Source organism: Ammodytes marinus (genome assembly GCF_949987685.1).
Source record: "Ammodytes marinus genome assembly, chromosome: 10".
In the NCBI taxonomy this organism is placed as follows: Eukaryota; Metazoa; Chordata; class Actinopteri; order Uranoscopiformes; family Ammodytidae; genus Ammodytes; species Ammodytes marinus.
Window position 1 is genome coordinate 1,725,198 of NC_137214.1, and position 22,257 is coordinate 1,747,454.

General features: G+C 42.6%; 1 protein-coding gene across 3 annotated transcripts in view; it reads left to right on the forward strand.

Moving 5' to 3' along the window:
- Positions 1-22,257, forward strand: part of LOC307256469 (uncharacterized protein) — an 87,489-nt gene that overhangs the window by 41,274 nt on the left and 23,958 nt on the right. For all 3 annotated transcript variants that reach the window (XM_080035428.1, XM_080035430.1, XM_080035429.1), the window contains one exon: positions 18,433-18,612. In XM_080035428.1, the coding sequence (XP_079891554.1) occupies positions 18,433-18,612 (180 nt within the window). The remainder of the gene's footprint in view (positions 1-18,432; positions 18,613-22,257) is intronic.

The following is a 22,257-nucleotide window of genomic DNA, read 5'->3' on the forward strand; positions in this document are numbered from 1 at the left end:
AAAGGGAGGAGCCTAATGCTGTAAAGGGGAGGAGCCTAACATGGTAAAGGGGAGGAGCCTAACATGGTGAAGGGGAGGGGCCTAACGCTGTAAAGGGGAGGAGCCTAACATGGTCAAGGGGAGGGGCCTAACATGGTAAAGGAGGAGGGGCTTAATATGGTAAAGGCGGAGGGGCTTAATATGGTAAAGGGAGGAGCCTAACATGGTAAAGGGGAGGAGCCTAACATGGTAAAGGGGAGGAGCCTAACATGGTGAAGAGGAGGAGCCTAACATTGTGAAGGGGAGGAGCCTAACATGGTAAATGGGGAGGAGCTTAATGTGGTAAGGGGAGGAGCCTAACATGGTAAAGGGGAGGAGCCTAATGCTGTAAAGGGGAGGAGCCTAACATGGTAAAGGGGAGGAGCCTAACATGGTGAAGGGGAGGGGCCTAACATGTGAAGGGGAGGAGCCTAACATGGTAAAGGGGAGGAGCCTAACATGGTGAAGAGGAGGAGCCTAACATTGTGAAGGGGAGGAGCCTAACATGGTGAAGGGGAGGAGCCTAACGTGGTAAAGGGGGAGCCTAACACTGTAAAGGGGAGGAGCCTAACGTGGTAAAGGGGAGGAGCCTCATGTGGTAAAGGGGAGGAGCTTGCTATGGTAAAGGGGAGGAGCCTAACGGGGTAAAGGGGAGGAGCCTAATGTGGTAAAGGGGGGAGCTTACTATGGTAAAGGGGAGGAGCCTAACGTGGCAAAGGGGAGGGGCTTACTAAGGTAAAGGGGAGGAGCTCACTATGGTAAAGGGGAGGAGCCTAACATGGTAAAGGGGAGGAGCTTAATGCAGTAAAGAGGATATATTGTAGAGCACCATGAGCTGTACAAGTGTAAGAAATGTCAAGTCAATCAGAGTCAGGGGGCATTTGTGGTGCCCCCTATGGGTTAATCTCGATAAGCTTCTAGGGACATGCTACCACATGACTTCTGCACATACCCAGCAAGTTTGATGATGATAGGACCTATGGTTAAGGAGTTATGGCCAATTTGTTGCGTAAACTTTTTGGTCAATGGCGGCCATGTTTTTCAAGTTGTCCTACTAATCTTTTTACGGGTATGTTTTTATGGTCCCAGAGGCTTTTTTGTAGAGCACCCTAACATACACCTGTGTGAGAAATTTCAAGTCAAACAGATTTACGGTGTGCGGGGCTTGGCCTCTCAAACTTTCTTCAGTCGGGGCTTAATAACAGCGTCCCCTAGCGGAAATTTAAAAAACTGTATAATAGCACACCCCGTGGGGTTGGGGCGCACGTTGTATGACATTTTTGCATGTCTGCGTGTAACGGTGTGGGAGGAGAAGCAGCTAGAAAATGTGGCGGAAGAATAAGAAGTAAGAAGTAAGATAAAGTATGGTGGAGAGTAATAATTACGGTCCCTCAGTAAAAAAAAAGTTAGGAGTGTCAAATCATCTACAATTAATGTTTGCCAAAGCGTTGAGCCCCAATGAGCTGGTAGTGAGCCTGTGTGGTTCGCTGCGAGGCTTGCTAAACACTGGACTGGATGGTGATTAGATATTCGCTGATTTTGACAAAACGTGTTCTGGATTAAGAGCCATTGCCTTTTATAGATGGCGTCCTGGTCTCACAGCCTGCATAGAGAGCAATGTTATTGGGTGAGCTAAGAGGACATATTTTTTCAGTAAAAAGTGGTTGGAGCCTGCCTCATAACCATAGATAGTAAATAATATGGATGTAGCATCCAGGCTGACCTCAGTTATTCACACGGCATCCAATAATCCTGGTTTGTGCACATCGCCATTTTGTGAGGGGGAGGGAGATAGCTGACGTATACCTCCGAGGCAAAGTGAGGGACAACGGGCGGAGAGCTGTTACTCAAGAGATCGCGCCAATACATTTTAACCTCCAAAAGAATAAAAACTAGCCTGGTCCAAAGAAATTCACTCCCCTCAGTGTTGTCATGGAGATATGACCTAAACATACAGACTAAAATGGTTTCGTGGCCCAGGCTTTAAATAGGTTTAATAAGACTTTGAAAACGGCCTGTCTAACAAGTGAGTCAAAGAAAAACTGCTCGGTCTTGGCACCACCCTCCAGTGGCACTTCCGGTTACTACAGTTGTGGTCACTTCCTTATTAGTCTGGCATGACCACTTCCGCCAGCGTCTATTCGCTTGCGTCGAAAAGCTACGCAGCCCTGACGCAGCCCCCTCCTTTTCCGGTTGCTGGCTTTCCCCTATTGTGATCCCCCTCAAATTCGGAAACAATTCGCTCACAGTCAACCCGTGTGCTTATGTGCAGCGCTCTCTCTCACACACACACACACACACACACACACACACACAGGGTGTGAGAAGTCACATTACTGTAGACAGAAATAAGGTGTGGCGATACTTCGGGATAATAATATTGGCGGCGGCGGTCCGGGATGCATCCTAGCTTAGCCTAGCTGTCCAACTTCATTGTACAACTACCCCCGGGCAGAAATACCCTCATAAACTCTGGAAAATGAAGCGTGGGGGTTTGAATTGAGCACCGGACCTTATAACCAGCTAGATTAAGATCCGCCGTTCCCTTTCTTTGGTGAATTAAGGACTATGCAGCGGTGTTTTAGCGACGGGGAAAGATTCCAACGGCTTCCACTATCACCTAGCAACTCTTACGGCTACTTGCTGCAGTTGGTGTAGCGCTCACAACGTCAAAACCCTGTTCTGCCTGTAAACAGACGGACTACGGCTCTGACTACAGCGATAGGAGGTGGTGACATAAGTTCTCGAATGCTAAAAATTATACTCGACCGCCGTAGCCGTCCTCTCAACCGCCGATGATAATGTTACCAGAGATAACACTACGTGGGTGGCTAGTTAACTCCGGTTAAGTTATCCCGTGAGCTCCTCGGGGGCTAAAGTGTATGGTGTCTTGACATGCTGGTTAGAAAGCAACACACTATGTATATTCCTTTTGTCTTTAATAGTTTTTGTGTGGCGTTTGCGGGTTTAGCCATTTCTCTGACAGTCTCTGGACGTGAAGACGTTCCATCAAAATAAGTCCCCCCCCGGCACTATTTTGCAGGACACCGCTGCTGCTTCCCGGGGTTAGCCCCGCCCTAGATGATTGTGATTGGTTTAAACAAATACAAACAGGCTAGCCCAGTTTCCCCCGGTTTCCCCACCCGAATAGACGGCTCTAAACAGAGTGCTTCCAGACCCTACTACTTGCTGTAGTTTGGTCTGGCTTTGCGAGACTACTTCCTTATTGGATGCTGGTAAAAATCGCTGAGGTTGGGGCTTGCTCATAACGATAGCAAAGATGCATCGTTTGTGTTTTGCTTTTGAGTTATTGATCCTGGAGGTTCCCATCCGTCTCTGGAACTGTCGACTTTATACTTGTTTTCGACTTATATGTGTGTGAAAAAAATGTCCTCATTGTTTTCTCTCCTGTGGCCCTAATAGTCCTAACCTCTACAGCCCATGTTTATACCCCCTTAAACTCAAATATTTTGGGCGGCCGCCTCAGCTTGATGTTCTCTGTATTGTGTGATTTCAGCTTGGCGAATAAAAAAAATTATAAAGAAGCATACGTAATAATGATTACACTTTCATTCAAGAATTGTTAAAAAGAGGTGAGACTTATTAACGTAGTAAAGTATTAAATTAGCTTCTTATTTTATGCTTCTCCTTCTCCTTTCTTCAAAAGCACATTTTATACAGGAGAGGTTATGTTCTTTCCCTGCTAGAACTTCACAATGTAATGCAGACTCACTAGGGGCTGACATAAGAACACAGAATCATCTTGTTCTACAGTCACCAGAACGCACAGAAATTACACTGATTTCTCATTAAATAGGCATTTGTTTTACTGTTCCCATGGTATGTCATGCATTGGTAGAAACACTTTTCTGAAGCTGGTCTAGAAACATTGTGATATCCCTTGTGATGTCTTTAACCCTCATTTCTCCACCCTACTTAGCATGACCAACTTTTTTATCTGACTATCTCGTACTATTTCTAAAAATTCTCCATACTCTGACCCACTAACAGCTAAAATAAGCTGAACGGATAAACAGCTGATGTCTGAACAATGGTGACAAAACAGTGTTCGGGTCCAGTGATTTATTTTTAGGGCTCTTTGTGGCTGGAGGTCCTGGGAGGAAGCGGGAAGTCAGTGTGGTTGTCGTGGGGACGAGAGGGGAACAAAAGACTTGGAGCAGACTGGAGGGGGAATGGGTGTGGTGGGCTTTGCCGCCCAGTAGCCAAATACTTTCTGACCACAAACCAATTCATTTGCTCACACTGAAATGTGTAGTCCTTCAAAATCTTAAAGCAAATGTGCAGAAAGAGATGAGATGAATGACAGGAATTAAACTTAGAGGGTTTGACTAGTGAGCTTCTTACTGGTGCTAGACTAAATCTGATTCATAATACTCCCTTTGGCTTAACTGGGCTGATGTATCTGAGTTGTTGTCACGTGAGGAAAGATGTCCCAGTAAAGCGCATACAATTTCATCAGTAAAAATGTACATAAAAAAGACACTGATCCCCTAAAACATAAGCTTTTAACATGGCAAGCAGTCTTGTATGAGGAACTGTATCAAAGGCTATATGAAGTCTACATGGAATCATCTGAGTGTCCTCTATCCAAAGCTTGTGACCATTTATCAAGAACTGTTAGTATCTGAAGTGCAGTTGACTGACCAGATATAAAGCCATATTGCTTGCTACTACTTGCTAGATTTCATATGATATATATGACTATATATGTCCTTATCAAGTTTTCCATTGTCTGACAACTGGGCCCGGTTTCCCGATACCGTCCACTCTTAGCGCGCTACGAAGACTCCTACGTTATGACTTACAAAAGTTGTTTACCTAGTCGTGGTTCCCAAACGGTCTTTTAGGAGTCTTCTTAAGAAACACTCCTACGTCGTTCGTACACGGATTTTCCATTTCACGGACAGCACTATATTATAAAATGTATTGCAGTCTTTGCGAATAAAACATTGCTAGAAATCCTTCTAGGCCTAAACATTTATTTAACCATGGTCGAACATACTACCATAGCCTATACTGATTTAAAAAAATATATAGAAAATATAAACACCGGAGGAGATTGAGACAATTACATCCTTAATTACATGCTTAATTCAAACATGCCATTTCAATTGGCTTCAATTGGCTACGTATGTGAACTTGGAATGAATAATTAAACAAGCCCGACGCAGTCGCCCTCTCGGCCGAGCGAATCTATGAGCGGCTGCCCCCCGCCACCCGCGCTACCTAGGAATCCACTAGGCTATGTTTAGTTTTTAAGAATTGAATGCATTCATGGTCCTGAAAACACTTCCCAGAACTACACAAGTTTCACTCCCCAGGTCAATTTACTGCTGCTATAAGCATAGTACGAGATGGAACGATATTAGGTCAATCACGCTATTTTCTTTTCTTCTCTTTTTTAACCTTTTATGTTAGGAAGTCCCATGACATGAAAAAAAAATTTACAAGGGGAACTGGCCGAAATATCAGCTGAAGTTTGTTGTTTAGCCTGTTAATTTCTTAAAATCCTTAGTGTTAAGATTGCATGAAACTATGTCTTTTTTGGAAAATATACCATTAACTTATTGGGGCAACCGTGGCTCAGGTGGTTAAGCAGGTTGGCCAATGATCCAAGGGTTGGCGGTTCGATCCCCGCTCTGCCACCAGTGTCATGGTTGTTGTGTCCTTGGGCAAGACACTTCACCCACCTTGCCTCGTGTGAATGTGTATGACTGCTGTATGTTTGAGGTGGTGGTCGGAGGGGCCGTAGGCGCTGAATGGCAGCCACGCTTCCGTCAGTCTGCCCCAGGGCAGCTGTGGCTACTATCGTAGTTTACCACCACCAGTATGACTAATGGAACCTGGAACCCTGTAAAGCATCTTTGAGTGCCTTGAAAAGCGCTATATAAATCCAATCCATTATATTATAGAAAAAGTGTGTGTTGATGTCATGGATTTGGGGACTGTACCTTGATCCTATTGGCTCTGACAGATCATCCACATTGACCAATGGATTGAATGAAGATGTTGCAGGTGATTGACAGCCCCGTGAAAATTGACAGCTCCGTAACAAAACAGCGGTTTTTGACTATTTAGATAATAGACTACAGGAAGTTCCATGCGCAACGGGGATTTCTGGGTCACTGTACAGTGGCGACGACTAGCATCAGGAGTAGGGTTGGGTATCGGTTGGGTTTTTTCAGATACCGGTTACTACTCGGAACTTTTGAAGCGGTTCCGGTGCTTAAACGGTACTTTAAACAGTACTTTGAAGCCTCAAATTGCACACACTGTAAAAAAAAAGCCCTTTTATAGCCACTGCCAAATTTAACACAATTAATTTTAACAATATAATTACGAGTAACTTACAAATAAACTATTTAAAATTTTAAATTAAATTCACACAATTTACATACTATCTAATACAACAATACTGTTTCAAACAATATAATAATGGAGATTAATGTGGAGACTACCAGGTAATCTAATCTCCATCTTAAAACTTTAGCTAAAAGTAATAATTTTGATAAGAAAGAGTCCTTATGACCTCAACAATACAACACCTTAAAAATTAAAATAGATACATATATAAAACACCCATATGAAATTAAATGCAGTATTGGATTTACAGTAAGGGAATAAATACACCCAATGAGAACCACAGACTGAAAACAGTCAAGGAAGAGCGTTAGCCTTTTGGAATATTAACAGTGCTCATTTGCATTTAACTTGAAACAAAATTCAACTGACATAAAAAATACGAAGTAGTCTTCTGTAAAGATAATACCACAACTATTAACTTTGTCAAATTAACCATTTTTGTGCAGAAAAATTGTCATGTTTGCCTTCTCAGGATGGATACGAGATCTGTAATGTACATGCTGTTCTAATGTGCAGCGGCAGCGCGCTGTTTATTAATAATATAACGGCCCGTCATCAGGCACATGTAGCCTACCGGATGGTTTTATACATCGATCGCTCCATAAAGTTATCCAAGTCAGAGCTTTTTGTTTGGGCAGAGATCGTTATTTTAAGTGTGTCTTTATGAAGTTTCTTGTTAAACGTTTCTATATCACCGGGCCGCCGTGTCCCACTTGTGTGTTTTTTTGGGTTCGTCTCCACCGCCGTGCGTAAAGAACAGCTGACGGGAGGAATGCAGGCGGCCGCTGCCTCATCGTCAGCCTACACGTGCCTAATACATTCGTGACAATACTGCTAGATCGTGTGTCATTCGCAAAAAGAAATGCATTGCATTGGCATTCAAAAATAGTCTGACATAAAGAGCGATCAGTCTGTGAAACTGTGAACGTGAGCGACTGTTGGGCACTCGTGCGCGCGCTCCTCGAGACGGTCGGGCTCGTTCTCGTCACTCACAGCCCGGTGAGAAATGCTCCTCTCGGTGTACACAGAACAGCATCTGCGAGCGGACATGCCTCATCGATCATGACATAAAGAGCGATCAGTCTGTCAAAATATAAACGTGACTACAGCAAGGGCGTCACCGAAATGAGGCACCGAAACTTTCGTTCTTATTCGGTCTGGTTACTACCGTTTAAGTCGGCACCGGTGCCATACTGGTACCGGGTTTCGGTGCCCAAGTAGTCAGGAGCTGAAACATCACTACGGTAGAGCTAAGAAGGCTCTGAGGGCGCTCCGGACCAACCTTACCAACGTATGACGTACGAAAGAGATTCGTAGCAAAGAACGTTTCGGGAAACACGCAAAATGTTAAGTAGGAACTCTAAGTAGGGGTTACGATTGACGTAGTGTTAAGAAGGGTCTAAGAAGGCTTTGGGAAACCGGGCCCTGGTCAGAGATTTGTATCCTTTTAAAAAAAATTGCACTTATTTTTGCCTCTGTCACTGGTCAAACTGATTCCTGTAATATGTATGAGTATATTACCATTGGTGTCTTTGCCGATCTAGACTTTCAGATGTGACCTTTGTTGTCTAAATGTCACAGCGATTGAAGGGGGAGCCCACAGAGGTAGGGCAGGCTTATGTAATCTGCTCACTCTGTGTGACACACACACACACACACACGCACACACACAAGCGCATAGCAGAGAGAGAAAAAAAAGCTTGTTTGAGAACGCTTGTCATATCTCAGCTGCAATGGCTCGAACAGGTCTCTTCAACTCACTGAATAGTCTGGCTTTCAGGAGCCACTGCTTTTATCAGCATGTATTTTACAGAAAGTGCCTTGTTAAATATGTATAGCTTTAAAAATACTGATATAGTGCACTCCTTTGGTGTTATTCTTTTAGACTTATTCTGAGGGCTTTTGATCCATCCCAAAGCTCTCAGCCATATGTAAAGGCTTGGTGTAGTTTGGAGAGCATTTTTGTGTCTGTGTGCGTTAGATGGTCGACTATATGGTGGCTGGTTTGGGAGTGTGAGGACTGAACTGATTATTCTGTATTTATTGTGGGGGGAAAAATGAGATCTTCAGCTCTATTAATCAAGTAGAGTATTTAATTCAAAGTATAACCCTGGAGGTCCATCCCTGACTGGCGGCACGCGCAAGCTTCATGGTCAGAAAATGGCAAAGACCAGAACAGAAGTCGGGTATCTTATACTGTTACAACAAAGCATTCAGTTCAACATGAACACAACAAAGCAGTGTGTTTGGATTGGCCAGTCATGTGAAGGGGGGGGGGGGTGTCTAAAACAGTCTGAAGACAATAGAATGGGTGTAACCTGTCTGAGAGGTTGTGGTATAAGCATTTGTCCTGTGTGTGGGGAGAAGGATGGTAGAGGTGTTCGAAATGCAGAGTATCAAAACAGGAATTTAATATTTCAATATAGTATTATGCAAGATAAATACAATATGCTATGTCTCTCATCACACTATATGTATTTCTCTCATCACATTATGTATTATTTAATATTTTGTGGACCCCAGGACCGACTTTACAGGCCACAATATGCTCATTAAAGTTGTACTCCGTACAGTGAGTCTTAAAGTAACCCGGCCTTTCTAGTGGGTGTAAATGTCATTCAGTGCACAGTCTGCACTTCGCACTTCTCACTTCTGGGTCACAATGTTGGATCAGAACACACAGAGAAAACCTTCCGCAGGCAAGAACTGCCAAAATACTGACTTCATACAGTCAATAATGTTCGGTTTTGAAGGAAACTCTGCCCCAGAAATAGAGATGCAGCGATCCACTATTTTTCAGTCCGATCCGATTCCGAAATCTGGGTTTTGGATATTGGCTGATACCGATACTGTCCGATATCATTATTATTATACTTTGTTGGTGGTGATGTTATGTGTAAGGAAGGCTTAAGCAACACAGACATTTTAAGTTAAAGAGCAACAAATATACACAAATGCATATAGGTTTATCTGAACTGCTTTGAACAGTTTGAATGCAGAACATCAGAAATCAACTTTTGCATTGCTAAATTCTAATAGTGCTTTATCACACACACATATATATATATATGGGCTTTTAATTTCTTTAACAGTTTAAATAATTAAGATTTCTAAAAAAAATTTAAACATTTAAATTGCAGCCATATTGGACCCGATACCGAAAATGGATGGGATCGGCACCATCCCTGCCCAGAAGTGCCTGCAATGACATTTACATGCACTACAAAGGCCGGGTTACTTTAAAGTCTTAAAGTAACTGTAAACAGGGAGGCTAACACTACGATGCGCATGCCAATAGCAAAGACATGCTTCAGATGGGAGCTGGAGCGATTTTGAGAGAGCGGGTCGGGGGAGTGCAAATTATATTACAATAAGTCTTGGCCAAACCTCAGTGCTCATGACTATCTTTTCCCTATTCACAAAATTGCTGTAATGTTCTTTTAGTTTAGAGGACTGCAGATACACAGTCTGTCTAATTCAGGTTTAGAGCTTTTAATGTTTCAGCTTAACCATGTTTATTTCTCATTTAACTTTTCTTTAATTAGAGTTTTCTGAGCACCATTTTTTATTGTAAATTATGTTCTGACTTGCATTTACACAGTTACACAGTTACACACCATGTGGAAGTTTCCTTTGAAACCACAGTGTGATCTGTAGGGACACTAATCTGCTCCACTGTTGCAGTTTGAGGTTAACTGCAGCCGGCTGACATGGACAGGGAGCTAGAGAAGGGAATCTAAAATTGGAATAATGTGGTCAAATTTTCTAGTTCTAGTCAGAAGCCTAGCTGCAGCATTTTGGACCTTTCGTAAACTTCTAGTACTCGCCCTTGGCCGCCCAGACAGTAAGACATTACAGTAATCCAAACTAAGGTAAACAAAGGATACAAAGGTGTTTCTGCAGCGGCCATGGACCAACTAAACTTTATTTTAGATCATTTATTAGGTGAAAAAAATGCTAATTTGGCTATTTGTTTGTTGTGTTTACTGAATAAGAGGTTTGGGTCAAATATAAATTTTTGTCTGATAGCTTTGAGAGATAATGCCATTGTCGAGATTTATTGTTGATTGATCGAACAGATTTCTAAATCACGAGGGCCAATTACTAATAGTTTTTCTGGATTAATTGTAAATATATTTACCATAGGGAGTGCATCACAACACTACTGGTTCATCCAGTATATTCAGTATATATATATATATATATATATATATATATATATATATATATATATATATATATATATATATATATATATATATATATATATATATATATATATATACTTTAACTGTGATGATATGTCACTTCCACATTTAGCTTTTTTTCATTATCAGAGCATCAGCTGCCAGATAATTGAGCATAAAACACCTTGCAATTTACATAGACTGTCGAAAACCTTTTCCTTTATGCCTCTTAACGTTTGCAGTGTGAATCAAGCAAATTCAGTTTCACATTTTTTTAATGAAAATGCATTAATTTAACACTCTAAACACACACATTTACTTTTTAATTTAAAACATACATAGGGAGAACGGTAGCCTGGCATTCCCAGACCTGCCACTAGGCGCTGGCAAATTAAATTTGCTGCGCCTGTTGGTCTGGCCACGCTCCGTTGAAGCTTTATCAAGAAGACCAGAAATCTGGGTCTCACGTTTCAATTGGTTCTATCTAATATGGGCGCGCCAGAGCCCCTTATATGGTACTCTGGGGAGGACGTAACCGGATGACGACAGTGACGTGCATGCGACGTCGAAGCCGTGATAGTAAACATCAAAGATGGCTGCGGATATGTTGTGTGAGTTTGAGACTGCTTTGGCCTCGACCCTTAACGATTTGGAAGACGTCACTCAAATCTTTCATTAGCAAGTAAGTGGAATGTTCTGTTTTGCCGACCGACAACGGCAAAAGTTTAATTTAACAGTTTAACAGCTGTTCGCTAAACAAACGGGGCTTAAGTCACCTTGTGCATTTTTACATTTGCTCCCCTCTAATGGAGCTAAAATGATTTATCACTCAAATTTACACATTTCCCATTAATTCAGGATGTTTCCTAGAAATGGGCATTAGCAGAATTTCTTAAAGACAAAGGGCAGTGAAAATATGATTGTTTTAAAAAAAGTTGTCATGTGGCTCACTTTACCCCAGCTGTGGGGTAAACTGATCCACTTACTTTTTCCACTCTGAAACTACCATAACAACACATATTGTAACAGTAAGAATCCTGAAAGCTAGCCACACATTCCAGAACTAATGTCGGACTAGTAAAAGAATGATGGGGTTTGGTCAATTAAGCAAAGCAAATTTTCTAAACACTTGAAAGTAACTCTGAACAAAATCAAATACAACATATTATAATTCAAAAGGTTTTAATAAGATTCAAATGAAAGATAGAACCAGTTAGATTAGAACACAGTCTGGGGGTCAGAACACAGGACCCTTAGAGCCAGCTAGTGTCTGGGGGTCAAAGCATAGGAAAATCAGAACCAGCGAGAACAGCCTGGGACTCAGAACACAGGAGAAGACCCAACTGGATTATAACATCAGCCTATCATACTCTAACTAGGCCTACTCTACATTCCAGCCCTGAAGGTTACAGGGAAAGATGAGAAGGTGCTCTTTCCGTGTGGTTGCCCCAGGTCGTCTTCCTGGTGTATTTCCTTGGCATGATGGCTTTTCTACAATGTGTATGACATTAAAATAAAACATATGTTATGTAATATTACATTAAAATATGTTTAAGACTAAACTTAACTTGTGCCTCATGGTGGGGGAAAGTGAGACAGTGGCTCACTTTCCCCCACAGCATTTGGCTCACTTTCCCCCACCACCACAATTTGAGAAAAAACTACCTCTCTTAGCATTTCAGGCTAATCTTCAGTTATCAGCATCACATGGTTTCATATGTTGGTAGTTAATCAACACGTATGATAGAAGTTTTTCTACGTGAATACATTTGCTTTGGCACAACAGTCGATTAAGTTGACAGCAAGAAAATTTACTTTTACATGCAAAATACCTATTTTGGTGAAAAAAACATGCTTACCACAGCACCATGAGGTCCTCTCTTTCAGGGCCATGGGGAAATGAGAGAGGCTTGAAAATATATATCTCACATGACCACAAATGTTTTCTGTTGCCTAGATACAGGGGGTGGCTCACATTACCCGATGCCTCAGATTCCCCATTCTCCCCTACATGTATTCTGCCTTAGACTAGTAACATTGGAAAATGTGTCTAATCCTACTGTAACTTGATTTGGCCTATATCTGACTGATGAAATGCAATCAATTAGAATTAAACCACCCAAACAAAGTTTCAAACTATGTTCTTATTAAATGTGTTTGATAATGCAAAGTGAAGATACTTTTAAATTCTCATGGATGGCACACCTGATTGCTGCTCTCTCAGAGAGGTTTCTCTGGTGCACCAGAGTGTACATGTGGTTGATTATTGATTATGTGGACAGACAGTATCTAAATGACGCCTGTATGGCCTAGGGCTGACATTATGCCAATCATTTAAAAAGATGGTGATGATCACTATGAGGAACGTGGATCCATTTTTCTGACATACATTCTCCTTCATGAGGCAGTTAATGATGGATGACACATCACCATTGCACGGTGATATTTTTAGACGGGGTGGGAGATAAATGGGGTTATGATTCTGGCTGAACTGTGGTCGAATTGGTCAGCGAGGGGCTGGCGATGCCCCTCCCCCCTTGTAGGTGATGGCTGGCTGATGCCGGCAGTAGCAGCAGTGGAGCGCTGATCAGTATTAACACAGGACCGCCTCTCAGCCCCACAGAGCATCTCTCTGCGGTCCACTCAGCGGAAGGCAGCTTAGCAGCTGCGAACAGCCTGCGCACAGCCTCTCTGCTTCGCTCTGACAAGCTATTGGCCTGAGCCTCGCTCGGTTTAGGGGAAGAGCCGCAGCACCGGCAGGTGTTGACTAGCGGGGAGAAATCGCGGTGCAGACTGATGACGATGATGATGGTGAGAATGCTGCATCTCTTCCCGTGCCTTTATCAATTACATCGCGTAGTGTGAAGAGGCAAAGGGTCATCTTTTTATTTATATTTCTTGGCAAACAGTAATGAAGGATTTCTGGCTCTATTTGAGGCTACGTGTCTTGACGGGAGAGCTTTAAACCGCCTGAAACTGAGAGCGCATCTCAGCATCGGCCCGCAGCGCTGCGCCATGGCCTTGGATGTCCAGACTTGCGCTGTGTTTACGGTGATCGCGGTTCTGGTGCTTGTGAACGTGCTGTTGATGTTCATCCTCGGTACTCGTTAATGGATCTGCGCTTGGGGCCCGGTTCACTTTTACACAGGAGATGAGAGAAAGGCAGTGAGAGCTGGGACACCCGGCGCTCCATCACGGCTACGCGTTGAAATGAATGACGTTGGTACATCATAATGTATTTCTGTTACCCCCTCCCCAGTCCTTCGTTATGTATTGTGTCCTCTCACCGTGTGTGATAGCTAGTGTTGTTTGGTGGTGCTCGTAGTAGTGCGGATAGAGATCTGTGATGCGCCTACCTTTTCTGTGGTGACTTGAAATTCATGTTCCCCGCATTTAAACATGTTACCCCCCCCCCCTCTCTCCCTCACGCCGATCTCCCTCTCTCCTCCATGTTGTATATTGTGGATTATGCGCATGGATTAACTATAGCCTTAAACAATTACATTTTTAGATAAACAATAATCTTGGGGTCTCTTTACAGCTGACTGCTGCGTCAGGACTTGTTTTCCAATCGTGTTCACTGTAACCTCTTCCACAATATGGCTAATACAGTAGCCGAGCAGTGGTCTCTCTACTGAAGCCAATGTGATATTTGTATCAAATAGCTGTGTTAGTGAGAGGTTTGTGCTGCTGATCATAGACTCCGGAGGATCATTGTTATCTCAGCTGAACAGTAACCAATAGCAGGGCTAGGCCTCATAAAGCAGGGCCTCCATCACTCCAGGTTTCCCCCATTTTAGATGCAACTAAACTCAGCTCCCATTTCATAGCCCACAATATTAACATTTCTGTCATTTGCAAAATTTCAATGTGGCATCTATTTTCTGCAGCCAACATTTTATTACACCTGGCCACTGACTCGTGATCAACATTGAAAGAGTATGTGCATAAATGTTACAGAGGAAATGTCGTCCAAGTGAAAAGGAATGTCAGATGGATATAAAAAAAAAAGCCCATATCTCTTTTTTGTCTCAAATGCAGTGGCATACTCTAATAAAGAATTGGAGGCAGGTGTCATAAATGTTGAATGGATGTCAGAAATAGATATGCTTAAAGCCTATCCCAGAGCAGTCCTATTAATAGGGGTGGTAGGCTGGCTAGGTTTTTTGAAGCTACTGAATGCGCTCTCTCACACTCATGGCTAAGTGCTTTGTGTTTTCTGGGTGTATAGTTGAGTGGGAAATGTTGTACTGTAAGTGTAGAGAGAAAGGTATAATGGATACAGATTCTTCCGTCACATGGCGTGGCATGTGGGGTGGTGTTTTCATCAATGTGGTTCACGTGGACATCCTTCCTAGCGGCCCCCCACAGGACTGTAAACAAAGCATCAGAATATCTTACACTGCAGTGGTTACGGCTCAGTTGGCCATCAGTGTTAACACAGTGCTACGCAGTAAGCATGTTAAGTTGTGTACGTGTGTGATAGTCTGTAGTTATTTTTAAACTGTGGGGGCCTCCTAAATGTTCACATATTTGTAATCCCTCCAGGGCAGATGACTTATAATAGCGTCCTGTTAAATGCTGTGTGCTCACAAGTGTCAATGTGTGGATGGTGAGTGAAACTGTGTGTGTGAGGATGTGTGTGTTTTAGGTAGAGCATCTTTGATTGGCTCCCAGACTCAGGGTATAAGTGTATTACATAAGAGGGTTGGCAGACACAGGGAGGACGGAGCGTGAGACTCACTCTGTGCTTGGGAAAGAGAAGCCTGCTTTCTGGAATATATATATATATATATATATATATATCACAGGCTCAGGCTCTGGCAGAGGATCATCACCTCCACCGCTTGCAAAGAGATTTAAATAACATGACTGTATGAACCGGACTTCTCCATGCATACACTCTCTGAACAGTTCCCTTCCACAAACATGGTAAGGCTAAAGGAGTGTGTGTCGGTCTGCTGTATAGGTGCTTTGGTGCAGATGTGCTATGTCTGGAGATAGAGGGGGGATGCTGCTGAAATGCAGTGCAGCTGCCAGTGCAGTGAATGCTGATGTGTTGTGCTGCAAGGTGATAGAAGTGAGTGAATCTGCTTTCTGTTCTCACATACTTTATCTCCTTGTCTGTCCTCATGTCTGTGCTTGAACATGAAACAGAAAGCCCCGTCACATGTTGCCATGTACAGGCTGCAGTTCCTCTGCATTCATTTGCATTGACCCAGATACAGCTTTTGCGCTTAAAGACGGATGTTTTTGCCTCAGATCTTTGATCATCCATAATGATGACACAGGTCATTACAGCTGCTGGACATCTTATTATCAGTGGTGTTGTGTTTGTGTGTTGACGGTGTGCCATTTGATCCAGCGTATGCTCCAAGGTTGTGCTAAGGCAGAATTTGGGAAGATTGATTATGTAAGGCTTTTAATGTATTCACACAGTAGAGGGAAAAGGAATGCAATGTATTGGTGAGGCCAGTGCTGATTTCAGGAGGGAGATGGAGGGATGCAAACTGAACATTGGCTTTTCATGGATTTCTACCTGCGGGGAGGTGTGGATTAGGGCAAGGAGACATTACAGTGAAGGAGCAAGAAGCAAAACTGACCTCAGGGGAGAGGTCCTGATATCAGATGGTAACGATCAATCACAACTCATAGCTATTCCTGTGTGTGTGTGTGTGCGTGTGTGTGTGTGTGTGTGTGTGTGTGTGTGTGTGTGTGTGTGTGTGTGTGTGTGTGTGTGTGTGTGTGTGCTTTAGGTGATTCAGATGTATAATACATGATTTGAATCTAATTCTAAGTCAACAATGATTTTTTAAATCTTTTTGAGTAGCAGTCATCGCTCCTGTTTCCATGGCAGCGTGACACATGTTTTTGCGGTAAGCGTCCTCTCTAGTGGCGAGCTCTGAGCTATAGGCTAGAGCTATTGTTACCCTGGCTCCCAGCCCAATGTCATACCTGATTGGATCAAATTACTCAATACAATATTTGATGTAAAACCTGTGTGCAGAGGCCTACACTATGTAGCTTTGCATTTTGCATTAGCATTGTGACTGTCATGTGACTCTATTCTCTAATGTGATTGGTTTGTTGTTTGAATGTTTAATAAAAGACTGCTAAGTCAGTAGTCACTCTTTGTGTGTGACTGCACACACTCGGACACACATACCTACATTTGGAGATATTCTGGAACATCCTGATGTATCCCTGCCTCATCCCATCATCTGGTCAATACCAGTGAAGCATCTTCATTTGTAGCCATGACTACGGCCCATCTTTCTTTTCCTAGGTTCACCTCATCCCTGATTGGTTTAAAACCCCTGTATCTGACACGTTTACCTGCTGAGTCTGAGAGCTTAGATCCTCATGGGGGGTTCGGTTGAAACAAACACACACACACACACACACACACACACACACACACACACACACACACACACACACACACACACACACACACACACCACACACACTCAAAATCAGCAGTTTCTCGTGGATGATCCTACAAACATCCTGCATCAGCACCTAGGTGGAATAGCATTTTTGTGCTGGAGGGATGCGGTGCATTTTTGTTTTCCCATCCAGCGTTTTATTTTTTCTTATTTTTATTTCAAAGCAAGCTTAAAAGACTGAAGGAAAAATACATCTCTATTTAGAACACAGCAGCAGCTCAATATTAATAGACAAAATAACTCATCTAATGTCCATCTATGTGACATCCCCATGTCCAGGCCTCCAGTAGCTCTTTACCTAGAGCCAAAGCATCTCCTGTCAGGCTTGGTTAGCGCTGGTTGCTCAGTCCACAGCCCTAGGGACAGGATGCATGGCTAGCTCTGATGCTGATGAGCACTATTTTGGAGAGAACAATTGGAACAAACATTTGGAGCTGTGCCACAGAAGCATACAGGGACTTACTTTTTCAAAGTAAAGAGTGTATAAGCACGTGTTTGTGTGCGTGTGTTTGTGCACATCTAAATCCAACGCAGCTTAGTCCTCAGTGTGACGGATGGTGAGTCTGTTAGCTACATGGATGATGTCATACTGTCCACTGTCCCTTAATGAGAACAACCTTAAGCCTCTCCATATCCCCTAAATAATAGCCTTCAACTGACTTTCTCCATGCCCTTACAGACTCTGCCCAATTCATGCACATCAAATTATACTTTGCTCAACACTGTACAATTTAGAGATTTATTATCAGTGTTGTCCAAAATCATTTATTCATGATGCTCAAATCAATAGAAAAATATTGGATGAGTCATTCATCTATGTTTAGTCAAAGACTGTGCTGCAGACAAAATGACAAACTCTGGTGAAAGCATGAAAAGAAGAGAGATTATCCCTTCACATTTGTTTGCTCCTCAACATTTATATTTCAATAACACATGTAATAATTCCTATGTCATAATGGGCCAATTAGCATCCCTGTGTGGAGACTTGTGCTGTGCTTCTGAACGCTGTGTTGTTTCTCAACTAATGGCTCTGCCTTCTTTGTGTTGTTAGTTGTGCTGTGCTGTGGTCTGTGTCTGCTATTGTGCTGTTTTATTTGAAATTTCTAAGCTGCAAATAGGACTCGGCTTTGAGGGTGTGTATTTGCATTTATTAGTGATCTGAATGGGTTCAACAACAAAGATTCACACAAATCAAGGCCAAAATGAGTCTGAGAGCTGATTTACAATCACTTTCAAATTAGATTTATTTGGTGTTATAGATCACGTGAATCCCTATTTATTGGTCAGAATCTGCAGTGCTGTTCATACTGTGTGACTGGTGTTTCCACAGCAGTGGTTCATTGGATGAGAATAAAGCTTAAGATAGAGCCTGCCTGTCCCTCTCATCTCTCCAGTTGATAAGTGGAGGTTCAATCGTCAACGCTGAGGCGGTATGGGACCATGTGACCATGGCGGACCGGGAGTTGGCGTTTAAGGCCGGTGACGTCATCAAGGTGCTGGACGCCTCCAACAAGGACTGGTGGTGGGGCCAGATCGATGAGGAGGAAGGGTGGTTCCCTGCAAGCTTCGTACGGGTGAGTGAGCTGGAGCCATTTCTGGCCAGCGACCATAGACACAACACCCACCCACACACATACAGAAAGGCAGGCACATGGGCATATGCACACAAGCTGATATATACACAGTAAAGTCAAGTTGCTTTATTGGTCAATTGACAAGGTTACATTGAAATGTGTCTTTTTGCATATCCCCTCTCAAGACACCACATTCCAGAGGTGGTCCTCACACAGGGTCAGCCATAGTACAGCGCCCTAGGAACAGTTTGGAGTTAAGTGCCTTGCTCAAGGACACAATGGTAGAGATGGTGGGCACTGCAGATGTAATAGCAGCCACCACTAGTTTCACAACCAACACCCTCCTGTCCGGTGCCGAGGATCCAACCAGAGACCTCATCGTTTCTAGTCGGCCCGTCTTGGCCATCCTACCACCGTTATGCATATTCTAACAACAGATAGAGTTAAGTAATGCTATATTTTAATAGTACATTACTCTCAATAGATTACTTAGTGCCTTTATAAGGTGGTAAGGGAAAATAAAGACAAATATGCTGATGAGCCCCTTTTTCTTTTGGCATCACCTTCAACTTTTACTCTCTGATCCACTTAAAACACGGGTCTCCAAACTACGGCCCGCGGGACAACTGTGGCCCGCGGCCCGCTTTTTATTGGCCCGCGGCCGATTTAAAAAATATAATGTAATATGGCCCTTTGAAATTTTTTTTTATTTTTTATTTGTATTTATTTTTTTGCATTTCTTAGTTAACCCACTAGTGCAGGGTTGTCAAACACTGATTGATTGGCCCGTGGCACATTTTAAAAATATAATGTAATATGGCGCTTTTAATTTTTAAATAATTTAAATGCACTCATTATATTACAGAGAAATATGTCCCATAAAAGAAAATGAGCAACAAGCCCATCCCAGAGGACCCTGCATAATATTTTATTTTAAATTAATATTATTATGGAAAATCTATGTGTCCTTCTCCAATAGCTTCTAATTCATCTGACACAGTGTCTCCATTTTTTTTCATACAAAATTCTTCAGATTTAGCCTCTTAATTTCCCTCTCAAAGTGCACCAGATTCATGCATTTCACTTTAAAAACTTTAAAAAATCTCACGGGGGGGCATACCCCCGGACCCCCCTAGGAGGGTCGGGACCTCGGCTGGATACTATTTTCACCCTGCTGGACATTGGACGCAAAGGCAGAAAACATTGGGTGTATCATTGGCATATAAACAAGAAGGGGAATGTGTCTGTTTAATGTGCAAGGAAAGTGTTGCCGTGAAGAAGGATTACAATATATGAAGACACTATGAAACTAAACATCAGAGCAGCTACATGTCCTGATAAATGTGTTATTTTTGCAAAGTGGCCCGGCCCTTCGTAGATTTTTCTGTATGTGGCCCTCAGTGAAAAAAGTTTGGAGACCCCTGACTTAAAATGTACAACATACTCACGTTTCATGGTGGTTATATAATCTCCCCCATATCTGGGCTCAATTTGACCCGACTCAAAGGTTTGATGCAGCTACTGTATGTTATTGGATACCTCTTTGAATACGCTGAATGCAGGAATAACTAGCATCCTTGTTGTAGGTAGAGGTTCCCCACAGCAGAGCCCCCTCACAGACACTCCTCATGGCCATTCCCACCTGTCCACCCTTTCCATCTTCACTCCTGAGAGGGCAGGGCAGACAGGCTGACTGACTGTCAACCAAAAAGTATCTTTCTCTTCTGTCATTCTCTCTCTCCAAGGTGGAACCCCACCCTCCTCAGCCCCAAACAAAACAGGTTTTCTATATCAACCCCATAGCAACTCCACGGTTCCAAAACACCACGTCAAAGGTGCGTTTTTCCCAGCTTCATCCACCCATCCAGCCTGCCCGCCCGCTCCAGTCTGTCCACACAACCTTACCCCCCACATTACCAAACATTAACGTTCCCATGACGTTATCACATCATCCTCAACGGGGTCGATAGAAAAGGCTGATGAGTCAAAAGTAAAATCATGTTAAAAGTCTTCTTAATGGCCCGTACTTGAATTGTGCAAATGCATTCATAAACATTAGAATAAGATGGATTTTGGAATCATTATTCCTGTTAACATTCATGGTTATTTCTATTTTAAATATTGATTTTCAGTTCCCTATTTACTATTGACTCTATTCCTCAGTCTTAGTGCTGCGCTAGTAGTCGTGGTCTGCAGTCAGTGCTGTACCACCCGTCACTCTGCTTGTCTGTGGCGCTGCATTCCTCATCTTGTGTTTGGCATTCTACCCGTCGGTTCTTTCATGTTCTCTTGGCAAACAGTGTGTCATCAGGTGTTGGCGGCTGGACATCTGAAACCAAGTCCACTTGGTCCTCAATATGATCGAGGGGACCTGTGTGTGTGTGTGTGTGTGTGTGTGTGTGTGTGTGTGTGTGTGTGTGTGTGTGTGTGAGAGCGAGCATTCGTGAGGAAACTGGGAGATTGTGTGTGAGTGTATGTGCAAGCAGATGTGCAGGGGGGATTCAAACACAGGGCCAACGTTGGGTATTTACAGTTTTTTTCGATTGCTAAACCACAGTGGGCACAACTGGAGCGACATGTGCAAAACTCTAACAACAGTATGCAGAGCAGCGGTTCATGTGGACCAAACTCTAGATCGTTTTTCATTGCTTAAACACAATTTTCAAAACTCTACACACCTATCTCATGGCTTAACCACAGCCTGTACAACACTGTGGATTTCCAGCACTTTTTTCAAATGCTAACACACTGCTGCCACAACTGTAAACCACACATTCAAAACAGAATGAATGCCCAGTGCATTTCAAACACTGCGGATTGCAATTTCAATTGAAACACTAAGATGTCTTGTTTTAGACTTGTTAGTGAACATATACAGTATAAAGGGAAAGCTCAAAAAAAGATATTTTTTTGGAAATGGACCAATGAAGACAGGTTGTTGGAGGGAGAAGAGTGGCAGTGAGAGTGTGTATGTGTGGAGGAAGACCTAGAAGACATAGAGCTGTAATGTCTGATGAAATACAGTAAGGGCAACACTGATAGACCCTGTTGTGAATCATGGTCTCTCATTGAGAAAGGCAGGGTTGAGAGTGCAACCCAATCTGCAAAAATCTAAAGTTGGATCTGTAATACGAATTTTCCAGCAAACAAACAAAAAAAGCTTAGAGTTGCATCCATACAGTAAATGACAACATTACAGGAATTGATTTCTGTATTACAATTATAGAATATTAAACAGATAAATACTACATTTGGAAATGTTTCGATAAAATATACAAAATGTGTATCTATTGAAGCAAACTTCTGATTTTAATTTATTTTTGTTTTCCTAAAAAAAATGGAATGTTATAAAATAAACCATTTCATGTCAAAGAATTTCACCCTTTCATCAAAGCAAATATTACGTAATTTGTGTGAAATAAATCAAATTATTCAAACTGTAAAGATTAAAAGTTTGTAATTTGTGTATTGGGGTTTGATGCTAGTGTTTGTACTCTGAGCATCTTCTGAGTGACAGTGTGTGTTATCTCAATGAGGACAATTCATAGTGTTTGCTGCACTGAGCCTATTTTGCAGGTACCTACTGTTCAGCTCCAGTGACTGTTGGTAGTGCAGACTGTAGTTAGAGTTTTGCACATTGAGCTA